The following is a 20929-nucleotide window of genomic DNA, read 5'->3' on the forward strand; positions in this document are numbered from 1 at the left end:
TTTAAAATGAGTCAGGAAAACAAAATACTTTTGATAGCATATGTATCCTTTAAAGTTGAAATAAGACACTTGGCATGCAAGGTAAAACTCTATAGATACCTGAAAAACAACATATGAATTTCCATTCATCCTATCTAATTAAAATTTGACTAAAGTTACAAACAAGACCAGAATTTTGCAGCCCTTGTGGTCACTGCCCCAATGGCCATGATAAACCACCTTTAGTGCCCTTCATAAATTGAACATCTTCATTTTACGTAAAGGGCCCTGCACCTTTCTAGTATTATCTGTTTAATATTTTGTGATACACAAGATAGCAATATTTTGGGTAGGCTTATGTAGCTCTAGGGAGTGATAAAATTATGTGGTACCTTTCACCTGTTCTTTTTGTTCTCATTTTAAATGTGATGCTCCAAACAATCCTATGATATGGTTAGGTCTGGTATTTTCCCTCCCATCTGATAGTGAAAGGAGTAGTAGGGTACAGAGAGGATGTAATTTCTCTTACTTCTAAGGTCAAAATTACATTTAGATCCATTTTCCTAAATCCTGGTTCCTAATATTTGAGTAGATGACTTCTCATGTAGGTAACCAACAAATTATTGTGTTCTGTTTCTTTAGCTGCATGGCCTAAAGAAGGGTGTAAACCACACGGGGTGCCTGGGTGGCTCAGTTGGTTAAGCGTCTGACTTTCAGCTCAGGTCATGATCTCATGGTTCATGAGTTCAGGCCCCATATTGAGCTCTGTGCTGACAGTTCAGAGCCTGAAGTCTGCTTCAGATTCTGTGTCTCCCTCTCTCTGCCCCTTGACTGCTTGCTTACGCACTCTCTCCCTAAAGTAAATAAACATTAAAAAAATAAAAATGAAAAAGGAAGGGTAAAGCCATTATATTGAGTACAGGCATTAGTCTCAGGATAATGTCTTTCATTTGAGTAGTGCAAATATATAAATATTTATTAAAATGATTACATATATATATGCGCATCTGTATATCTACTACAAATGGAGTATCCTGGTATTTTGTTGGTTCTTCCTTTCATCTGCCATCTTGGACTGTCCTGTTTGGTAAAGTTTTACTCTCATGATAGCTCACATTCTTTGATCACTAATTACGCAGTAGATACTGTGCTGAAATCTTTGCCTTTATCAAGCTTCTGAAATGTCTCAAAAACCCTAAGATAGGACTGATGTTAACCTTTTTTTTTTTTATATATATATAGATGATGATACTGAGGCAAAGGGTTTTGCCAACTTGCCCACAGTCACATAATGGTAAATGAGCCAAGATGCTAACCTCAGATCTGCTAACCACTGTACTATTTGAAAGGTCATGGTATTCTCAACATAGTTCTTGTTTCCTGCCTTTGGATCCTGTTCTGAGTCTCCTATTCTGCACTTGACATAGTTGAATTTCATCCTGTGCTGATTCTCCTAATTAATAAAGGCAATCTTAACGTAAACCCATTGCAATGGGTTTTACACAGACTTCCACCCTGGATCTTCTTTTAACTCAGTAGTACTGGTTTTCTCTGTCATCACTCAAATAGTAAGTATGAAAACTTGAGTCCTGAAACCTCTGAGTCTGTCCTTTATTTATGTATTTTTTTAGGTTGAAATATCATGAAGCTTCTCATGAGCTGTGTATAACTAGGCCATACTACAAAAAATATAATTTAAAATTTTAGGTCATAATTTTCATCATTCCTTAGTCTAATGGGATTATTGCAATAGTATATATTAGAAAATGCATGACTTTGGTAACATAAAGCTTAAAAACTTCAGTTAAGTATACATAAGCCATTGCAAGTTTTGAGAAGGAATGTTAAACAAGAATATTTGAAGTTGTTAGAGAAGCCTAAAAATATTTAAACAATTAAAAAAAAAACTCATATTAAGTTGCACAGTTTAGTACTTCCCATGTGAAAAATTGCTAAAATTCTAATTCTGAATGTCTTTTGGAACAACCTGTCCCTTGAATTTCTGTTAAAATTTTAGCGTATACCGAGCTGGGGTTTTCCAGGGGCCAGCTTGATGCTTTTTGATACAGCTGCAATCCAAAGAATAAATACCCCTAGTGGGTATCAGCATCTGCCACATTCTGAATGGAGATGCTGGTGCTTTGACAATAAAGGGCAGCTGAACAATTAGCAGTCAGATTTTCATGTTGTGCTAAGACAGCCTGTACCTGACAGTCTTGATGACCAAAAAATAATAGAAAAATGTTCATTTGCATGTGTCTGAGCTCCTGTCTACCTCACCGATTGCTTCTCTTTCTCCAATAATTAATTGCAATATATGGAATTACATTTTCACAGCTGGGTTTAACAAAGGCTGATTTTTCTATGCTTTTAATTTAAGGTTTTAATTCTCTTGTTTACTTGATTGCCATCTGAGATATTCATTTAAAAGATGGCTGTTGTCATCTAAATTTTTGGTGAGAAGATAAACAAAACTTCCTCTCCTGGTGTGCCAAAACCAGATGTATCAAATGTACAAACCTGGTGTATCAAAATCAGAGAGCTGATACCAAAGTTGGGGGTGGGGGGAATTGTGCATCTTTGGTTTCTCTCGGTTTTTCATCTCTTCTACCCAGTTTGTCACTTTTATTGGTTCATTGTAACTCCCTTTCCTGTGACCATTACCTTTTAGTGTTGAGCCTCTTGGTGATTTTCCTTACCTCCATTCTTTCTTCTTTCAGGAAACTTAAGTTTCCTGAAGTATTCCTTCCCTGCTCCCTTTGTACATACGAAGGAGTAATCACATTATTACCTCATTGCCTGCCGTACCATTGCTTTTAGTAGACCAAGATCCTGAAATGCAGGAACATTGCTTTTTCATCTGAGCCTCTAGCTCTCCATCATGATGCCTAGCCTCTGGCACTTTTTTTTTTTTTTTTTTTGAGAGAGAGAAGGAGGGAGGGAGAGGGCGGGCAGGCATGTGGGCACAGTCAGTGCAGAGGGAGAGTGAGAAAGAATCTTAAGCAGCCTCCATGCCCAGCACAAAGCCTGCCTTCTGGGTTTGATCTCATCACCATGAGATCATGACCTAGGCTGAAATCAAGAGTCCGATACCTAACCGACTGAGCCACCCAGGCGCCCTATATGCTTCTGTCTGTCGAAATCAGGGAATAAACCAGGTACCAACCTGGTCATGTTGCTCTCATGCTCAAGAATCTATCAAGACTCTCTCCCTGCTAGACCAAGCCCTAATCTTGAGCCTAACTTCATTTTTATTAATTTTAATTATGACTTAAATACTTGAAGTCACACAAAGTTGAAGAGATTTATAACTTCCTTTTTTGAAACAAAGTAAAATAAGAAGTAAATTCCCCACTTACAGCAAAGTAACCATTTACTCTAAAGTAACCATCTTCCACTTCTGATCTCCAGCTCATTTAAGCCACTCTTCATTGGGCTCATCATGTGCCATATGAATTTTCTGTTGTGTGATTATGAATGGAGTCACCCTCATCAAGACTCCACTCTTCCCTCTGTCTCTTTAAAACCTGCCCAGCTGAGGTTCCAACTTCCATGGCATATGTTACCTGCCACACTTGAATACTTAAGTTCTGTATTATAATTGTTTTCAGGTGTTGGACTATTTGTTCTTCCAATACGATTTGCATTCCTTTCCAGCAACCATGGCTTTTCTTTCTATATAACAGATATTTACAGGGCATGTGCAAGCAATCTCATACCTAGCATTTGAATGGGTTTTTAAATATAAAGGAATTGAGTTTTTAAATGGCACTTGTGTTCGTTCATTTGGCAAGCATTAAAACTCCACCATGTGTCCGGCACTGTGTTAGAAACAAAGAATTTACAGACTGAAAGAAAAACTGTAATGGCAGAACAGAAATGGATCTGTATTTTCTGCCTCTAATGTACACAGCACATGCCTTTAACATCTATTATGCTATATTGCAGTGCTTTGTGAGTGCTTCATGCCCCCCTGTCTGGCACCTCTAGGACAGGGAATGGGTATTATAATTTTATATTCTCAGGGTCTGGTACAATACCTGGCATGTGCTCCTTTTTTGGGGAATGCTTGGAATGAACTATTGAACTGAACTACAGTATAATTTGAAAAATGTTATAATGGAGCGTGTGTGGATACTGTGGAGGGACAGGAGAGGGGTACCTACCCTATTTTTGTTTCTTGGCCAGAGTAAGTTCCCCTTGCCAAATGACAGCCCCATCAGATTGTATTTGGACACAGTTTCACTTGGACAGTAATTTTACTTAAACCAATATTGGCAGTGCTCACTTGGATTACATTTTTGAGGAGGCACTGTAATTTAGAAGCATGTAAGTTGGCTAAAGTAGGGTCTTATTTCTGAACAAGGACAAAGTATAGATTTTTATGGAGACCTCTGTTCAGCAAACTCTGGTATCTCTGTTTTCTTAAGCCATATAGAGTTTTCTAAAGTTGATCAGTCTATTGAATGATCTCATTGGTGTTTTAAAACTCATTTATTTATAAAATTGACATAAGGATTTTCCTGAACTGTTAATAATATAGCTATTTTGGGGAAGCAGTCCTGTTGTACCATTCAGGTAAATACGAGTAGTTTTGTATCTTCTGCACCTGTTTTGATTTTTTTATTGATAACGAGAATGTTTTACTTTTATATAAATGAATTAATAAGGTTGATGTGAATCCCACTTATTTAAGGATCACAAGCTGAAGAAATTTCTGGGAGAGAATGGATACAGGCTAGAGGGGAACCTGGAACTATATACTTGTATAAGTTCCTACAAATAGTGGTTTTCTCCAAAGCAGAAGAGTTAGATCTGGGAGAAGTGGCTGAACGGGACAGGCGGTTGTGGACGGAACTGGAGTTGGTAATAAAGAGGTTCCAGGAAGCATGTCAAGAAGTAGATTGGTAGGGTAGGTGGTTGAGACAGTTGCTTTGAAAAACTTTTGGTTCAAAGGTATTTGATTTGATGCGCTCTCAGTTTAGGCTTCTGAGTGTGTGGGCTGCCTGTGTTGGTTTTATGTTGTGGCAGGATCCCTGAGACCCAGGAAGGTTAGCGGAGCTTCAGATCATGTCAGGACTTGGTGCCAATCAAAGCTTCTGTTTACATGCTTTGTTAAATAAGAAATATTTTGATATTTTTCCCCCTAATGATTTGAATGAAGGAAAAGCACCATTGAACATATGGAAATGAAGGATATTGACGAGATGGTCAAACAGTTGTGTATTTTGAAGGCTGAGGTAGTTCAACATTATCATATAAGGGGTATAATTTCATGCATATAACTCTGAAAAGAAATTGTGTGCGGCATAATTGGGGATGGAATGCCTGTTAAAATCAAAATAACTTCTTTCAGAATGTTAATATAGTGTTGTTTTCTGTAAATTTAATCAGGTCACAGTGTTTATTAAAATAACTTTTTCTGTTTTACTTTTAATACATAAACACATTAAAATTATAAGAGATTCATATGATTCAGGGGCTCCTGGGTGGCTTAGTTGGTTGGGCATATGACTCTTGGTTTCGGCTCAGGTCATGATGCCGAAGTTATGGGATCCAACTCCATGTCAGTCTCCTGGCTGAGCATGGAGCCTGCTTAAGATTCCCTTTCTCTCTCTCTCTCAAATAAAAATTAAAAAAAAAATTAAAGATTCAGATCATTCAGAAATGTATAATTTTTAACATATTTCAAAATTCCACCACCTCTTTCCCAAGTTCTCTAGGCTCCTTCATACATACACACATGTGCAGTCATTGCACCATACTCCATATATCCTGCAACAGGCCTTTTTAACTTACTGATAGATCTCAGAGCTTTTCTCAGTCACTGCTTATAATTCACCCTGTGCTGCTTCATGGTTGTAGTAGTCTACAGTTTGAATGCATCAGATATTTATTCTCTTTAAATTTGAGGACAAATAATCAAGATTTTCTTTAGGTATTTTTACATAGAATGATAGATATTTCAGAAATTCCACATTCTGTGAACTGGTATTAGGAGCATGGAATGAAATGAGGAAAGGGAGCTACAAGTAAGAGTAAATATCAGCAGAGGACCTTATAAAATTATTTCCAAATGCTTACTGCTATAACTTTCAGGCCAAAAAGCTTATTGGCATAATCCATGTTTTAAAGAAAACTCAGACCTCGTAGATAACCGCAGATTTATGAAGTGTATAGTTCTCTTTTCTCTTCTTAATATAAATGCTTTGTTGTCTTTACCCTTTAGTTCTATTTTATCCTTTGGAATGTTTATAATTATTTTGAAAAATAATTCAGCTAACAGGAAGGGCTGCTTGCTTTTTTGAAAAAGAAAGACAACCAACAATTTGTGGACACAATGTATTTTGGTCATGATTACGAACCAACTGACCAGCTATAGATGACAGGTTTATTAAAATATAAGTCACAGCATTTAAGGTTACAAATGCATATTTTGTGGGGTGACAAATTGTTCTTTACCCACTATCCTCCCCCAAAGAGTGATAGTGTAATTTGACTATGGACTTCTACGCATTGGTTTTCCAGTTGTAAATTTAAAACATTTTAGGAACAGACTTAGATGTGTCGTGGTGGTCATTTAATGCATGAAGCCTGTTAGACCCAAGATTGAAAGGTGAAGGTTGCTATTTACTTTTTATGGGTCCAGAAACTTTCATTATTTACATTTTTTTTTTAATTTTTTTTTTCAACGTTTATTTATTTTTGGGACAGAGAGAGACAGAGCATGAACGGGGGAGGGGCAGAGAGAGAGGGAGACACAGAATCGGAAACAGGCTCCAGGCTCTGAGCCATCAGCCCAGAGCCCGACGTGGGGCTCGAACTCACGGACTGCAAGATCGTGACCTGGCTGAAGTCCGACGCTTAACCGACTGCGCCACCCAGGCGCCCCAAGAAACTTTCATTATTTAAACTGTAGTCTATTTCAACAAAAATATTTTTTAGTCTTTAAATTCTGTTTTCTCACTTTACTTTCTCAATTTTCAAAATTTTAATATTCAGTGATGTCCTGTTTTGGTTCTATGTTCTATTCCATTATCTCTTTGCTTGCAGCAACTGTACATTTTAATGCTTTTCTGAATTATTAAAGGACCAAATACAGTAGTGACATTCAGAGGCTTGTTAAATGAATAAAAGTGATGCCATGGAGTTTTCCTAGAGGTTAACATATTGTCAGTTGCCGTCAACTAAATCTCTTACAGTAATGCACTATATAATCTGTTGAAAACCTGAGTTTTCAATTAACCAGTCCTCCAGCCTTCTCTTCTTTCCTCTCCTTGAAGAGCAGAGTATATTTATTTTTACCTGTGTAAGCCAATTATCTCCAGTCCAGATGTTACCGGTCTACCAGGGAATCTGACCTAGAATACTAGTCTATAAATTGGTTCTTTTTACACTTTGTTGAAATGTGTGTGGTTTAGTGGAAAACATACACGTTTCTAATCTCCTGTTGCTTCTGTGTGCAGACTGCCTATTATGAGCCAGTCAATTTGCATATACTATTACAAATCTCCACAACAATGGCTTTGTAAGGTCAGTGATGTGTCCCTGTTTTATACAGAAGGAAATAGACACTCAGAGCCCTGTAGTTACTTGCCCAGAGTCACAGAGCTGCTAAGAGGAGAGCTGGGATTCAAACCCAGAAATAGCAGACCTAAAAGCACTTCTTTTTAACAAACTGTTTCTAGAGAAATTCTGTTAGCATGTTATAGAGAAAAGAATACAGATTTAGAAGGCGATCAGTTTGGGGGCCTTTCAGAACCACCTCAGCCACTATTAGCTGTGTGACTTTCTCTTGATCTCAAGTTCCTTTTTTTGCAAACTAGGGATAGTACTGCTTACCTTGTAGGATTATTATAAAGACTAAATGGAAATGCATGTAAAGCCTTTGGCACATTGTAAGCTTTCAAAAAGAGTGACTATACTATCCCTCCAAGTTAAGACACCTTCTGCTGAAAGTAAATGTCAGCACTGACTAACATTAAAGAGAATTTTAATTTACTGTCCTGAAAACAGAAGATACTGATTAGAGTATTCCCATTGTGTTTTTCATTGTAGGTCTTTTGAAGAGCAGAACAGATTTCAATCCCAGCAGCAATGCAATTTGTAGTGGGCGTGTTTTCTTTTTCTTTTTAATCCTTTGTTTTAATCTCATTTGGAGTTGCAAAATTTTCTGAAGGGTCTTATGCTTGCTGCCTAGGGCCCTAGGCTGGAATTTTCTCTTAGCCTATTGATGTGGTGAGCTGTTGGAAGAGGTAGGAGTGATTTAGAATGAGATGGCATTAGGAAACAAATGAGTTGAACACATATTTTTCTGACCACTAGAATTTCGATTGAGCTAACCGGTAAATTTGTGAGTTTTATTTGCAAAACAAGTAAATTTCTGTGACTGAAATTTTCTTTTTCTCTTTAAAATTGTTTTTAGGATGCAGAATAGAAAACTGTGATTCTTGCTTTAGCAAAGACTTTTGTACCAAGTGCAAAGTAGGCTTTTATTTGCATAGAGGCCGTTGCTTTGATGAATGTCCAGATGGTTTTGCACCATTAGATGAAACCATGGAATGTGTGGGTGAGTAGTTTTTCGTGTAACTTTCAAACGTCAACTTTTATTTTAACACCTGTTCCTTGAAAAAATTATGCATGCTGGATATATTTAACCTAAAAACAAATTGGTTCTCTTGTTAATTAGAACTGAAAATTATTTAAGTTCTTTGCTGCCTTGTTGAATTTTTTTAGGCATCGTGACATTGGTAGTGTCCTATTAAATCTTCCTACAAAATTTGCTAGTCATACATTGGCTAGGTTCAACTCTTTAAATGCTGGTATGTTTTTATCATCTGTAATACATACATATATTAGAAGTTGTAAAAAACAAAATTTCAAGCAGTACCATGAACTATTCTATCACTTTTTAATGTATCTTAATTATCCTGTTTAGCCATTTAAAAAGTTGAAAAGAAAAATTTTGTGCAAAATGTTTTGTGGATTATCTGCTGCATGTTGGAAAGTGTATTAAAACAATGTTACTTTTTACTAAATTTAGATATCTAGAATGTGTAACTTAATATACACTGTTCATGAATAGTTAGGAGTACATGTTTTAAAAATGTTACAATTTTTGAGTGTTTGAAAAACACTTTGCTATATTTAGACAACTGATTAGAATGTAAAGATCTGTGAGTGCCTACATTTTGATGAATGCCTAATCTAACGAATCTAACGTCCAGGTGTAATGGCATCACCATCACACCCCCTTCTCACCACCCTGGATTCTATTTGACATGTTATACATGTGAGAGGATTTATAACAGAATTGTGTATTAAATGAGACTTTGCATCCCCTTAAAATGGGGACTTAAAAAATGAGAACTTTTTTTTCTGCAGAAATATTGTTGAAATAGTCTAATGATCTATTTGAAAATTTGCAGAGAACACATTCAAATGACAGGATTTTGAAGAAATGTGTACTTATATTCTTGTTTATGTGGGGGTTAATATGTTCATACAGGTGACACCCTATTAAAAAAAAAGAAAGTCATCAGAAGAGAATATTCAGAATGTTGAATTTCCTTTTGAGAGGCAAGACCCACACCCATTACAAATGTTCAGTGGAAACTCTTATGAAATCCTTAAGTATAAAAAATTACAAATAGAGCCCTATGTACTTCCCTGAGTAAAAACTCTTAAATAGCTTTGAAAAGTCTGTGTGTAACCACTATGCCTGCTGAGATCTGAAATGCCAAAATATTGTGTGTGGACTCAGGGCCTGAGTCCTCATCTGCTAGTGCAAAAGGGCTTTTGCATGGTGAATTTGGTGAGGAGGTTTAACTCTGCATATTTTTATCCTTTCATTCCCCATCCCAGGTGTTTGGAGGGGAGCCTACATCTCCACTATAGGAATTTACAAAATGAGATACTAAAAGCTTTTACATGAAAACCTACATTTACAACTACCTGACCATACTTGCTTATAGTAATACAGAGCACCAATTTAGGGAGTAAGAGATATAGACAGTGGTTTCTAGACACCTAGTGAAAGGATTCTGATAATCAGAAGATGTGAAAACAAACTCCCTGTCCTTTTCCCCGAGTACTGGCTTCCACAATAAAACTAACACAATTGTGAGTTGCCACGGGGGCATTTGGAATTAACCTGTAAAATTTTGTCTTCTGTCATAATTTGAAAAGAGGCTTTTCTTCTCTTGGTTTTAGCTACTGAATCTGTTAGACTCTGTATTTCAGTATCTTTAGAAGGGACCAATGGCATTCTTCTAAAAAATAAGATAAATACAAAGTAATAGTTTTTAAATTACTTATGTGGCAGTTCCTTGACGTAGATGAAAGTAACCCTATGGTCCAAAATATTAAAGTGTCTGAAAAGGGAATACAGGTCTTTGTGGGCTGTAAAACATAATTTATCTGAAGGAGGTGTGGAGAAAACACAGCTATAAAGTTTGACAGTGGAACAAATGGACACCAAATTGTTACCTGTGTTTGTATTTTTTTCTTTTTTTCTTTATTAGAAGGATGCGAAGTTGGTCATTGGAGTGAATGGGGAGCTTGTAGCAGAAATAATCGCACATGTGGATTTAAATGGGGTCTGGAAACCAGAACACGGCAAATTGTTAAAAAGCCAGCAAAGGACACGATACCATGTCCAACCATTGCTGAATCCAGGAGATGTAAGATGGCCATGAGGCATTGTCCGGGAGGTGAGTTTAGAGAATTAACGATGGTGGGCTCTGTGCTCTCTGACTTCTCTTCTCCCTAACCATCCTCCCTCCCCATAGAGGAAACCTAATAATATGACTGGTGACAGGGTAAAATGTAAGAGGTAAGAGACAGATTCTTAAAATGTGAAGAATATAAAGTGAATATTTCACTTTCGTGATCCCTTGAAAATGATTTGGAAGAGTACATGACAAATGAGCTTTCTAAAATGAGAGTTTTACAATGTGTGTGTGTGTGGGGGGGGGGGGGGACTGATGTGCCCTGGCAGATGTTGCTCTGAGGGAAGTGGCCAACTTTCAGTTGAGAAGAGTTTAGATTAGGAGGGTTTATGAAATCTGTAAAATCATCTGCATCATTACTAGTTGAAGATGACAACTTAAAATAAACTTGCCCAAACACTGGGAGGAATAAATGTTGTCTTAATGTTACCACAATTAGCTGGTTCCCTTTGTTTGGATAATAATTTGTAGAAAACAGCTACTGGTATGTGTGTGTTTATTCATGTCTTTGTAGTAATTGTGCTGATTTGCAGTAATTATTCTGTAATAACAGGATTAGGCCCATTTACAAATTAGGAGAAGCATACATAGCTCAGGTGCTGGCTGAAGCTGAGTCAGTACATTGAAATGCAGTTTTTAGCGATGTCACTGTGGTTCTTAAAGCATAATCGCTTGTTACTATTTATTTTATCACCAGCGGATGCTACGTTGCCAGAGATCAAGTGGGGATTTTTCTAGTGCACAAAATAGAAAGGCAAAAAAAAAAAAAAAAAAAAAAAAAAAAAAGCAAGTTGTGTTTGGAAAACTGCCCTTGAAAATAATCAAAACGTTTGTTTGCCTCCATTCTTGCTATTAGGACATAGCTTTTCAGCCCTGTAGCTGTAGCCCAGAAAGAGAATATATATCTGCTTAAATGGATTTATATTCCTATTATGCTTCCTCATAGAGAGGTTTATGATCCATGGAGGAAGACAAAACTTTTAAGACTTGAAGACTCCAGTCGGCTTTTGAGAACTATTAGATCCAGATTCAGAAGCTACTATTAGGAAGGCAGATTTTCCTCTTGAATTAGTTTTGCTTTCCTTCACTGGGGCTTCGAAACAAAGTTTTTTTGGGTCTGCTTTTCACTAACAAGGATGGTTTTGTTCAGTTCAACTGAGTATTTTTCAGTCAAAATAAAAGAAAATATTTTCTTACAAAACTAATAAGGCACTTCTTGGATAGCTGAGAGCATTTAACCTGCAACCTTGTGCCTAAAAACAAACCCGATGTATTCAGGTATTGGAAATAAAGACTTTCTTTGTTGTATATTGTTTATGTAACTACCCCCCACCATCCCTCTTCCAGCAACGTGGCCCCCCAATTGTGGTTTACGTTAATAGCAAAAATTAACCTGAAAATGCTCCTATAACAAACATGCTTATGTGTAACAAGAGCCGGCACATTCCCCTCCCCTCTGAAATGATTTTGACCTACCCCAGGTCTGGCTTGAGAGTTTTGTAGATAACAGCTACATTGTTAACCTATAATGTTTATGGCATTTTTATATATTTTCTTTTGCTTCCAGCAATACTAAATAGAATATAACCTGACAGTGTCAGTAGCTGAAATTATGTCAAAACAAACATTTATGTATCATCTGCTAATAATCTCTTTTTGACCACTGAACCAGTAATGAGCTTGGATTTAATTTCCTATTTAGGTTTTACCAAGCATTATTTATTAGGAGAGGGCAGCTATCACTCTAACCCCTGCATCTAAATTTTTGGTTTGATAAATTCAGTATTATCTAACCTTTAAAGTTAGGAGGTTTGAAAAGTTGTATTAGAATTTGTTTTACTGTTTAATGTTTCATAAAAAGAACTAAAATAGAACTGCTGATAGAAATTGAAGGTTACTCTCCAATAAAAAAACTTCTGTTTACAAATGTAGGAAATGAAAAGTAGAAAATTAGTCTTGGAACTTGAGCTCCAATTGATAAAAATTGGCATAACTTCCAGTGGAGTAACCCACCTTGCCTCAGGTGAGAGAGGGAACAGTTCCTTTTTTCAGCAGGTCATGGTCATTAATGGAAGAATGGAGAAGAAAACCACTTTATCCCATTTTACATCTTGACTTGATTTCAGTGATCTGCTTTGACAAACCATGCAAAAATGTAAGTCGTAATCAGGTTGGGAATACAGGCATTTTTCAGATCTTTTCAACATATGTATGGATTTCTCTCCTGTTGGAGCCAATCTTAACCTGATTGCACACAAATGCAGCCTTAACCTCCTTCACACTAAAGCACTGGCATATTAAAATCAGCTGCTTTTGATTACTGGAAGGCAGAAGTTAGAGGTCAGCAAAATGGAATAGTCACTAAGTGTATAAGATATTACACTGAGATCTATTAGAAATGAGAACATAAATGGATAGAAGATAAAAAAAAAAACAATGTAATGTTTTAGTATAACTTTTCTTATTGCATGCTTATTTGCCTTTTTTAAGAAAGAAAGAATACCTGGAAATAACTTAAGTCATGGATTGATTTGCACGTTAAGTTATTCAGTGTTCATTCCCCAACTTCTCTTTCTGATTAGTTGAGTTTTGGGGGCTTTTCTGACACTCATTCGTTGGGATTCTGGTCTAGCGATCACAAGATCTGGGTCTCTGCACCCTGTCAACTCGTTAACTCTGTGACCCTTGGCAAGTCACTTAACCTCTCTTGGCCTCTATTTCCTCATTTGTAAATTGAGGGTATTGGGGCGGGCAATTTCTAAGATTCAGTCCAATTCTAAAATCCAATGATTCTAAGACAAATCACCAACAGATATGGGCAAGGTCTGCGGTCGTCATGTAAGTCCAAGAGCATTGTTCATGCCCAAAGGACTGAACACTCTTCCAGTAGCTATAGTGTGCATTTGCCAAACCCTTCCACATCTGGCAGCTTTTCTCCCTCCTCCTGCGTCTTCACGGGTAGTCAACTATCCAAGACTAAGCAAGACTCTAAATCTGCCTATGACCTGTGGTTTAGCAAAGATAGCAGGAGGCTGGAGGAAAAAAAGAGAGGGGATCATAAAAGACCACGATAAAAAGAGGTAAACAGAGAGCCAAAAAAAAAAAAAAAAAAAAAAAAAAAAAAGAACAATGAGTATAGGAAACAAGTGCAAAAAAGAAAGGTCTACTTAAAAATAAAGAGCCTACTTATTGTGGATATCTGTCTTCACTTTCCTTGCTCCATTCTGTAGGGACTAGTTTATTCTATTAATATACAGCCTGGAGCTTCAAATGGAAGGGATTTCAAGTCATGACCCTGTGCATTAGATAATATGTTAGTAGAAAAATACAAACATGCTGTTATCATATATTTAAATGACAAATGGGAGAATAGAATCATGGTGCTAAGGTGTAGAGTTGAAAGATGTTCATGTGCAGGGGAAACTGTTACTTGGGTGACTGTAGTCTTCAGGACTGGCCAACATAACCTCAACCTGAGATATTCTGTCTGTGTGTATGGCACTCCTTGTTACTTTGTAAGGTCCCCTGACAATTAACGTTAATTTATCAGGTATTATTGAGCACTGCTATGTACCAATCACTTGCCTAGGCATGATACTGCTCAGAGTCCTCACAGAACTGTTTCTAGTGGGAATCTTAGCAATCAAGAAGTAAGTTCATGAATGCATAATTTCACGTGGAGATGGAGGCTGGCAAGAAACACAAAGCAGGATAATGAACTAGTGAAAGATTGAGAATAGGAATGTACTGTTTTACATAGGGCATTTAGGGAAATGGAGTAACATTTGATCAGAGATCTGAATGAAGGAGATCTTCTGAAGAGCTAAGGAAGGATCTTTTTAGCTATTGACACAATGGCTGTGAACGTCCTTGATTCTCCCGCAGCATATTGGGGAAGAGGAAGAAACTGAATCCAGGAAGGCTCTGACTAGTCCACGGTGATATGTGGCAAGTTTCTAGTGGTAGGTCCAGGACTAGGACTAATGTCTTGCTGCCTGGGAAACCCAAGTTTTCCTTGTTCCTTACAATAAAAATCAAAGATAAAGCTGTGGTTGTCTATCAAAGAAGCCAACTCTAAACTATTTCTTCCCCAATCCCAACACATCATCTTAGTTTTGCTCTACAAATACTTTAAAAAAAAAAACCTGACACCCTGTGGTTACCAACCCCTCCCAGTATCTTCCAACTTGAAATAGTAAAGCATACTCCAAGAGTCATTTCATAAATGCCTGAGTATTGAACCACTGGCTTTGCTTTGATTCAGCCACCCCTACAAAGTCCCGCTTCTTTAATTTTAGTGTCATTGGTCCTCTGTTGGGGGAAAAAGTGTGACTTCCAGATTGTTCTTTTCATCTTAGTGTGTTTGAGTCACCCTCGAGGCCAGCCTCTAAGGCTGCCTTGCGTTGAGCCATGCTCAGCACTCGCCTGGGCTTACTTGCTTTCAGGGGGAAGGTCTAGGGATTTGAGTCCCACCTCTGCATTTTGGGCTCTGTGCCCAGCATGGCTTTGCTCTTTCTGACCCAGTGAAGCAATCAGACTTGATAAAGTAATTTAGGCAATGCTTTGACAGACACTTACAGCTTTCTGTCTCTTTGGCTTGTGGCTGCCTCTACTCACGGTGCAGCAGTTATTAGTACATTATGATGCATTTCTTAAGCCCTCATCATATTTTCTCAGAATTGTGCTAACTTTAAATATAGAATCTGTTACTATATACTATTTCAATTTGAAAATGACTCATTCCTTTTATGAGACATTAATTGACCTTCATCTTTTTTTTAAGTGGCTTTTAACTTGATAGGAAACAAAAAATACTATTTAGCAACTCAGAAACTTAATCTCTGCAAACATCTACTTTTTAAAAGGCAGCAGTAATAAGACCTCTCTAATCTTTGTTTTCTGTATATAAACTGACAGCAACATGTGCACTAGGTATTAGATAATAGAACTAAAGATGGTTGTGGATTGTGATGGATTAAACTGAGAGCAGGAAATGAGTACATTTGCAGTAGGATAGGGTCAAGAAAATATGCTTTAGACATATGTTCTTTATTTTTCTACATTTTGTTTACATTTGAGTTGCAATTTATGTGGTCTGCTTTATGCATGCCAACCTCAAGAGTTGGTTTGGAAGAGAGGAGAAGAGAAAAACCTTTTCTTCTGAAACTTTCCAAGTTGTCAGGAATGTAGGTGCCGAATTTATGATATGAAGAAGAGAGCATTCTGGTTGCCTCCATGTTTGCTATGCTAAATACCTTTCTATATTTCTTTTAAGATCAGTGATTTGTGTTAGTCACTTTAGGCATATTGTGCACTTTCCCAGGTACTCTGGATACATGGCAGCTAATTGTGATGTTTATTCTAGAGAGATTATAAACTGGGACAGTCATCACCTTTTAAATGTTAATGTACAATTATTATATAAAATTGACATTTAACAAAGGTCCATCTGTCTTTAAACATTTCTGCATTTTTGTTAGTAGCTAAAGTGTCCATAATTCCTGCATCGGTGGTCTGAACAACGAGCCTTTAGGTAGTGTCCTGTGACATGACCCCTCGCTCTTTATTCCCTTCCCTATCACTTTTTAGTATTTTAAATTTGCTTCCTGGAAAGTGGATAGGTTTTCGTGTTTTAGCAGTGATTTCTTTGAGACTTGCTTATTGTCACATTTCCGATGGTAAGGGTCTAAGGCTATGGGGGAACAGAAAAGTGGGCTCTAATGCACCATGCTTTGGGGATGATGAAAACTCAAGACACAAAGCTAAGTACGGTCTTGGACACGGACATGAAAGTCCGAGAGTGTGCAAAGCACCGATAGCATGGAATCTGCAGGAAAGGCTAGAAGACCAGCTCTTCTGCCAGTTTCATATTGAGCCTGACTTGGTGCCAGCCTTGCCTGCCCGAGGGGGCCAGGGAGTGAGTGAGTGAAAGATGCCCCACCTTTGTGCTGTTCTCTACAGCATCCCATCTGGGGTCTCTCCTAGCCTTGTTTAATTACAGTGAGGAGCAACATGTACTAGTCTCTTTTATGGGCATTTGTAAAAAGGATTTCTCAACTACACATGTCACCAAAGGCCTGATGTTCTATGTGCGAGAAGGCGAGGACAGAAAAATTCCAAAGGGGCCTTTGTCTTACACAGCAGTAAGCTACTCTGATCTTAATGTAAAATATATAAAGCAATTTTTACAACACTCTAAAATAAAAACAACTTTAATAGGACACACATGGTGTCAGTGGTAAAAATTTTTTCCCCCTTCTAGGGGACGTTTTTATTTTTCTTCCTTAGGAGATAAGAAAGCCTGAAGTATAAATCCCCTCATGGTTTCTTAGAACAACTTACTTTCCTCATCAGACACCTCTCTAGGATCTTTAAATGGTGTTGATAAAAATGGTGCAGGCGGTTTGCTCACTGAGATTTCCTGTAAATGCGTATCTAGCTACTGGACTGACCTAGAGCTGTTGTGGTGGATATCGTCCAGGGTCAGGAGGCAGAAAGAAAACATTTTAATGGAAATAGTGACAGAGTTTTACTAACATCTCAGAATGACTCATGTTGTCATCATACAGAAGTGGTTAAGAAGATACAATTATTCTGTGCAATAGAGTGGGGCACAAAGTTTCAGGTGGCAGAAGTTATTAGCATTTATTTAAACTAAACATGTAAAGGCAGTAGGTTTTGCTTTACAATCGACCTGTTTATGTAATACTTGGACCTGCTATTTCTGTGTGTCAGTATTATTTTCTTCTATTTGAGGACTTTGGAAACTAGGAGTAAAATATTTGAACTTGTATAGTCAAGAGACAGTGAACAATTGATGTTATGCCCTTATGTTCATTAGTCCAGTGATTTAATAATAACTTAATGTAAAAAGATATTTAATGACATGGTAAAACAAAATTTAAACATCAGAACTAGGACAAACTTAGAGGCTCAGGACTGATAAAGAAAACAGACTATATGAATACATGTAGTATTCACATTTTCAACCAACTGGTTGAAATAATTGAGCCAAAATTTGACTTTGGGTTACCTATCCAAGGCAAAGGGGAAAGGTAGATATGTTTTTTTTTCTATCTTAATTTCAAAGAAATGACAAATTACAAAATACAATATCAATTTAATAAGTTTTTGAATGGAAAAGTTGGTGTATATGTACATATATGCACATATGTGTATATTCACATAACATACATAAACATGTACACACATATATGCATATGTGTGTATATGAATGTATACATATATGCACACATGTATGTACACAAAAATGAGTACTCATTCCAATTTCAGACACATGAAAGTGTGTGCCTGTGTGTGGAGGGGGTGGGACCTGCATCACAGAATTAAGGAAATTAATGATAATTATTACAGAAAACATTTCCGTTCCATAGGGAGACAAACACTAAACAGATTTCTCAAATCAAGAATCACATTCAGAGCAATGAACAGTATGGTGGACCATGTCTTTACCAATATTCATATCTCAAGCATGTGTTTTCAGAAGATAGAAGGCAGCTTGGGAGTGTTTATTCCTTAATGTAAGCTGAAGGTGTAATCCATGAAAGTTGACTGTCTGGAGGCCTGGGCAATATGGAATCGAGATTTGTTGACTTATCAGTTGTATTTGAGTACAATTGTTCAGTAGGTTCTTTTAGTGAATAATGAATACATCTAGAACTTTGTGTAAGAGAATCCAGAAAATGTGCATTTGTATTGAGGGTCAGTTACTTTTTAAACTTGTCAATAACCATAACTGTGGTGTCTTTTCTATATAATACAATGTTCTTAAGATCAGGAGATACGTATTTAGATGCAGAGTTATTTCTGGTGATTATCTCAAGCCTTGCACTAATAATTTGGCCTTGTCTGTCCCCCCAAGGCTGACCTTCAGTTATTTTAATCTGTCAAAACTATTTGGTATGAGAGAACTATGTAAATTTTGAGTAAATTCTTACTGAGTGTAACTGACTTCATTAAAATATGTTGCAAGGTGACTTCTAATTTCTCTTTTGAGAAAATTTTTCCATTTTCATACCTATAAGTTCATTAAATCAATATTCAAACATCTATTAATACCTATGTTCTAAAGAAACAGGCAGATTGAAAGTGATACAAACAGATGAGTTTATAGTCTCCTTAAGGAAGAAGAAAATGCACATTACAAAATAATAAAAGCAGAGTTGAGTTGGTAAATGGTAAGTATCGTTTTAGGCTCTGGTGTTACAGAAAATATTTTTGGCTGTTGTGGCCAGGAGATGCTCCTTGAAGAACAAATTTAAATGATAATTAAAAGGGGTAGGTGGGAAACACATTTGAAAAGGGGAGGAGATTATTTTAGACTGAGAGACCATTGTGGGGAAAGATGTAGATGCCAAAGTGTGCCTCTTGTGTCCAAGAGAGGGTGAGCAGAAGAACCTGGCTGCAGCTCCGAGATTGTCAGTGGCAATACAAAAGCTCACAGCAAAAATAGAAGTTGCATACTGTTTGCCAAGTGCCTCTATGGAGAGGACAAGGTTTTTAATTTTACCTAGTACACAGTGGAGAGCCATGGGGTACTTGACTGTGGAGGTATTTTAACAGAATGCTGGTTGAAGACAGAAGTGGTTGAGGTGGTGTCTGTGAAGTGTAGCTAAGTACACTTCACATCCCAAATTTGGGGCAGAGCGTTAAGCAGAGTCTGAGTTTGGGAGAATTAACAGAGAATACTTATGGGTTCTGATGTTTATGCATTTTTCTGTTATGCTTGCTTTTCTAAAGAGTGAAGGATTTTGCTTTGACTTGCGGTCCACTGTGACTCTTATCTTTTTCTGCCAACTTTTTAAGCCAAGCCGTTCCCTAGTTTGTATTAGTGCAGTTTATTTTTTAAAAATGTAGGCACATTTTGCATTCACCCTAACTGAACTATGTTTACTTTCTAACTGCTATTTCCATTTGCCATTTACCAAGACCCTTGGATGTATTATTCTTTATTTTCTGGTTTATGATGTTAACCTTCTAATGGATTTCCTTTACCAGTCAGCTTGAAGTACTTTGAAAATTTAAAGTATACACATTAAATACTATTCAAAGATGAAAATGCTCCTACAAGACACAATTTCAAATGTATAATCTAAGGTGCTTTTATCTAGAATGTCATTTGCTAACTGTGCAAAGTGTTGGGTTAAGAAGGATTCAGAGTTAAGTGCTAGGTTCAGGAGAAAACTGTACAGTTATCAATTTGTGGTGTTTGTGGCATAGAAAGCAATGTATCCTGTATTCTCCCTAATTCTAATCCTTTAATCCATCCTGCTCTTGGCTTTCTCCTGCCTTTCCCTCCAATCTTCCAACACACACTTAGATGTCTTTGACAAGTGGTTATCTAGCTTCTATTTTATACCTGCAGTGATGGTGGAAGTCTGTATATTGGGGGAAAAACAGTATGGAAAAATGCTGGAAGAGTTTTAAATTTGATGTGTCCTGGGGCGCCTGGGTGGCGCAGTCGGTTAAGCGTCAGCCTGACTTCAGCCAGGTCACGATCTCGCGGTCCGTGAGTTCGAGCCCCGCATCAGGCTCTGGGCTGAGGGCTCAGAGCCTGGAGCCTGTTTCCGATTCTGTGTCTCCCTCTCTCTCTGCCCCTCCCCCGTTCATGCTCTGTCTCTCTCTGTCCCAAAAATAAATAAACGTTGAAAAAAAAAATTAAAAAAAAAAAAGAGCTAAATAAAAAATATTAAAAAAAAAAAATAAATAAATTTGATGTGTCCTGGTTTTCATCACTTGCTGAATGACATTGGTTAAATTACTTAATTTCCCAAAGCTTTGTCTTATGTGAAATGGGGATATGTCACAGGATCATTGTAAGGAGTAAATCGGTACATATGCAAATGGATTTTATGATTCTACACTTTGTTGTAATTCTATTAATTCTATATTTACCATTCTTCCCATGACTGGCTTACTCTTGTCTATTTTCCTTTAATTTCTCCCTATCTCATGGCTTTGGCTATCATTCAGATGTGAAATCCTCTCCCATTGGAGCCCCAACCTCACTGTTTGGGCTCTTGATGGGCATCTTTCCCTAGATATCTTCCCAGCATGTCAATACAAGTGTAGCTAAAACATACCTTGTTGTCTTTCCAAAACCTTATTTCTCCTGGGATGATCATCCTTTCTAAAGACATCTCTAGGGGCACCTGGATGGCTCAGTTGGTTGAGCGTCTGATTTCAGCTTAGGTCATGAT

At 37.2% G+C, this 20929-nt stretch overlaps 1 protein-coding gene across 2 annotated transcripts in view; it reads left to right on the top strand.

Moving 5' to 3' along the window:
• Positions 1–20929, top strand: part of RSPO2 (R-spondin 2) — a 159187-nt gene that overhangs the window by 96219 nt on the left and 42039 nt on the right. For both annotated transcript variants that reach the window (XM_045453900.1, XM_045453899.1), the window contains exons 4-5: positions 8405–8548; positions 10503–10691. In XM_045453900.1, the coding sequence (XP_045309856.1) occupies positions 8405–8548; positions 10503–10691 (333 nt within the window). The remainder of the gene's footprint in view (positions 1–8404; positions 8549–10502; positions 10692–20929) is intronic.

Source organism: Leopardus geoffroyi, chromosome C3 (genome assembly GCF_018350155.1).
Source record: "Leopardus geoffroyi isolate Oge1 chromosome C3, O.geoffroyi_Oge1_pat1.0, whole genome shotgun sequence".
Classification (NCBI taxonomy): Eukaryota; Metazoa; Chordata; class Mammalia; order Carnivora; family Felidae; genus Leopardus; species Leopardus geoffroyi.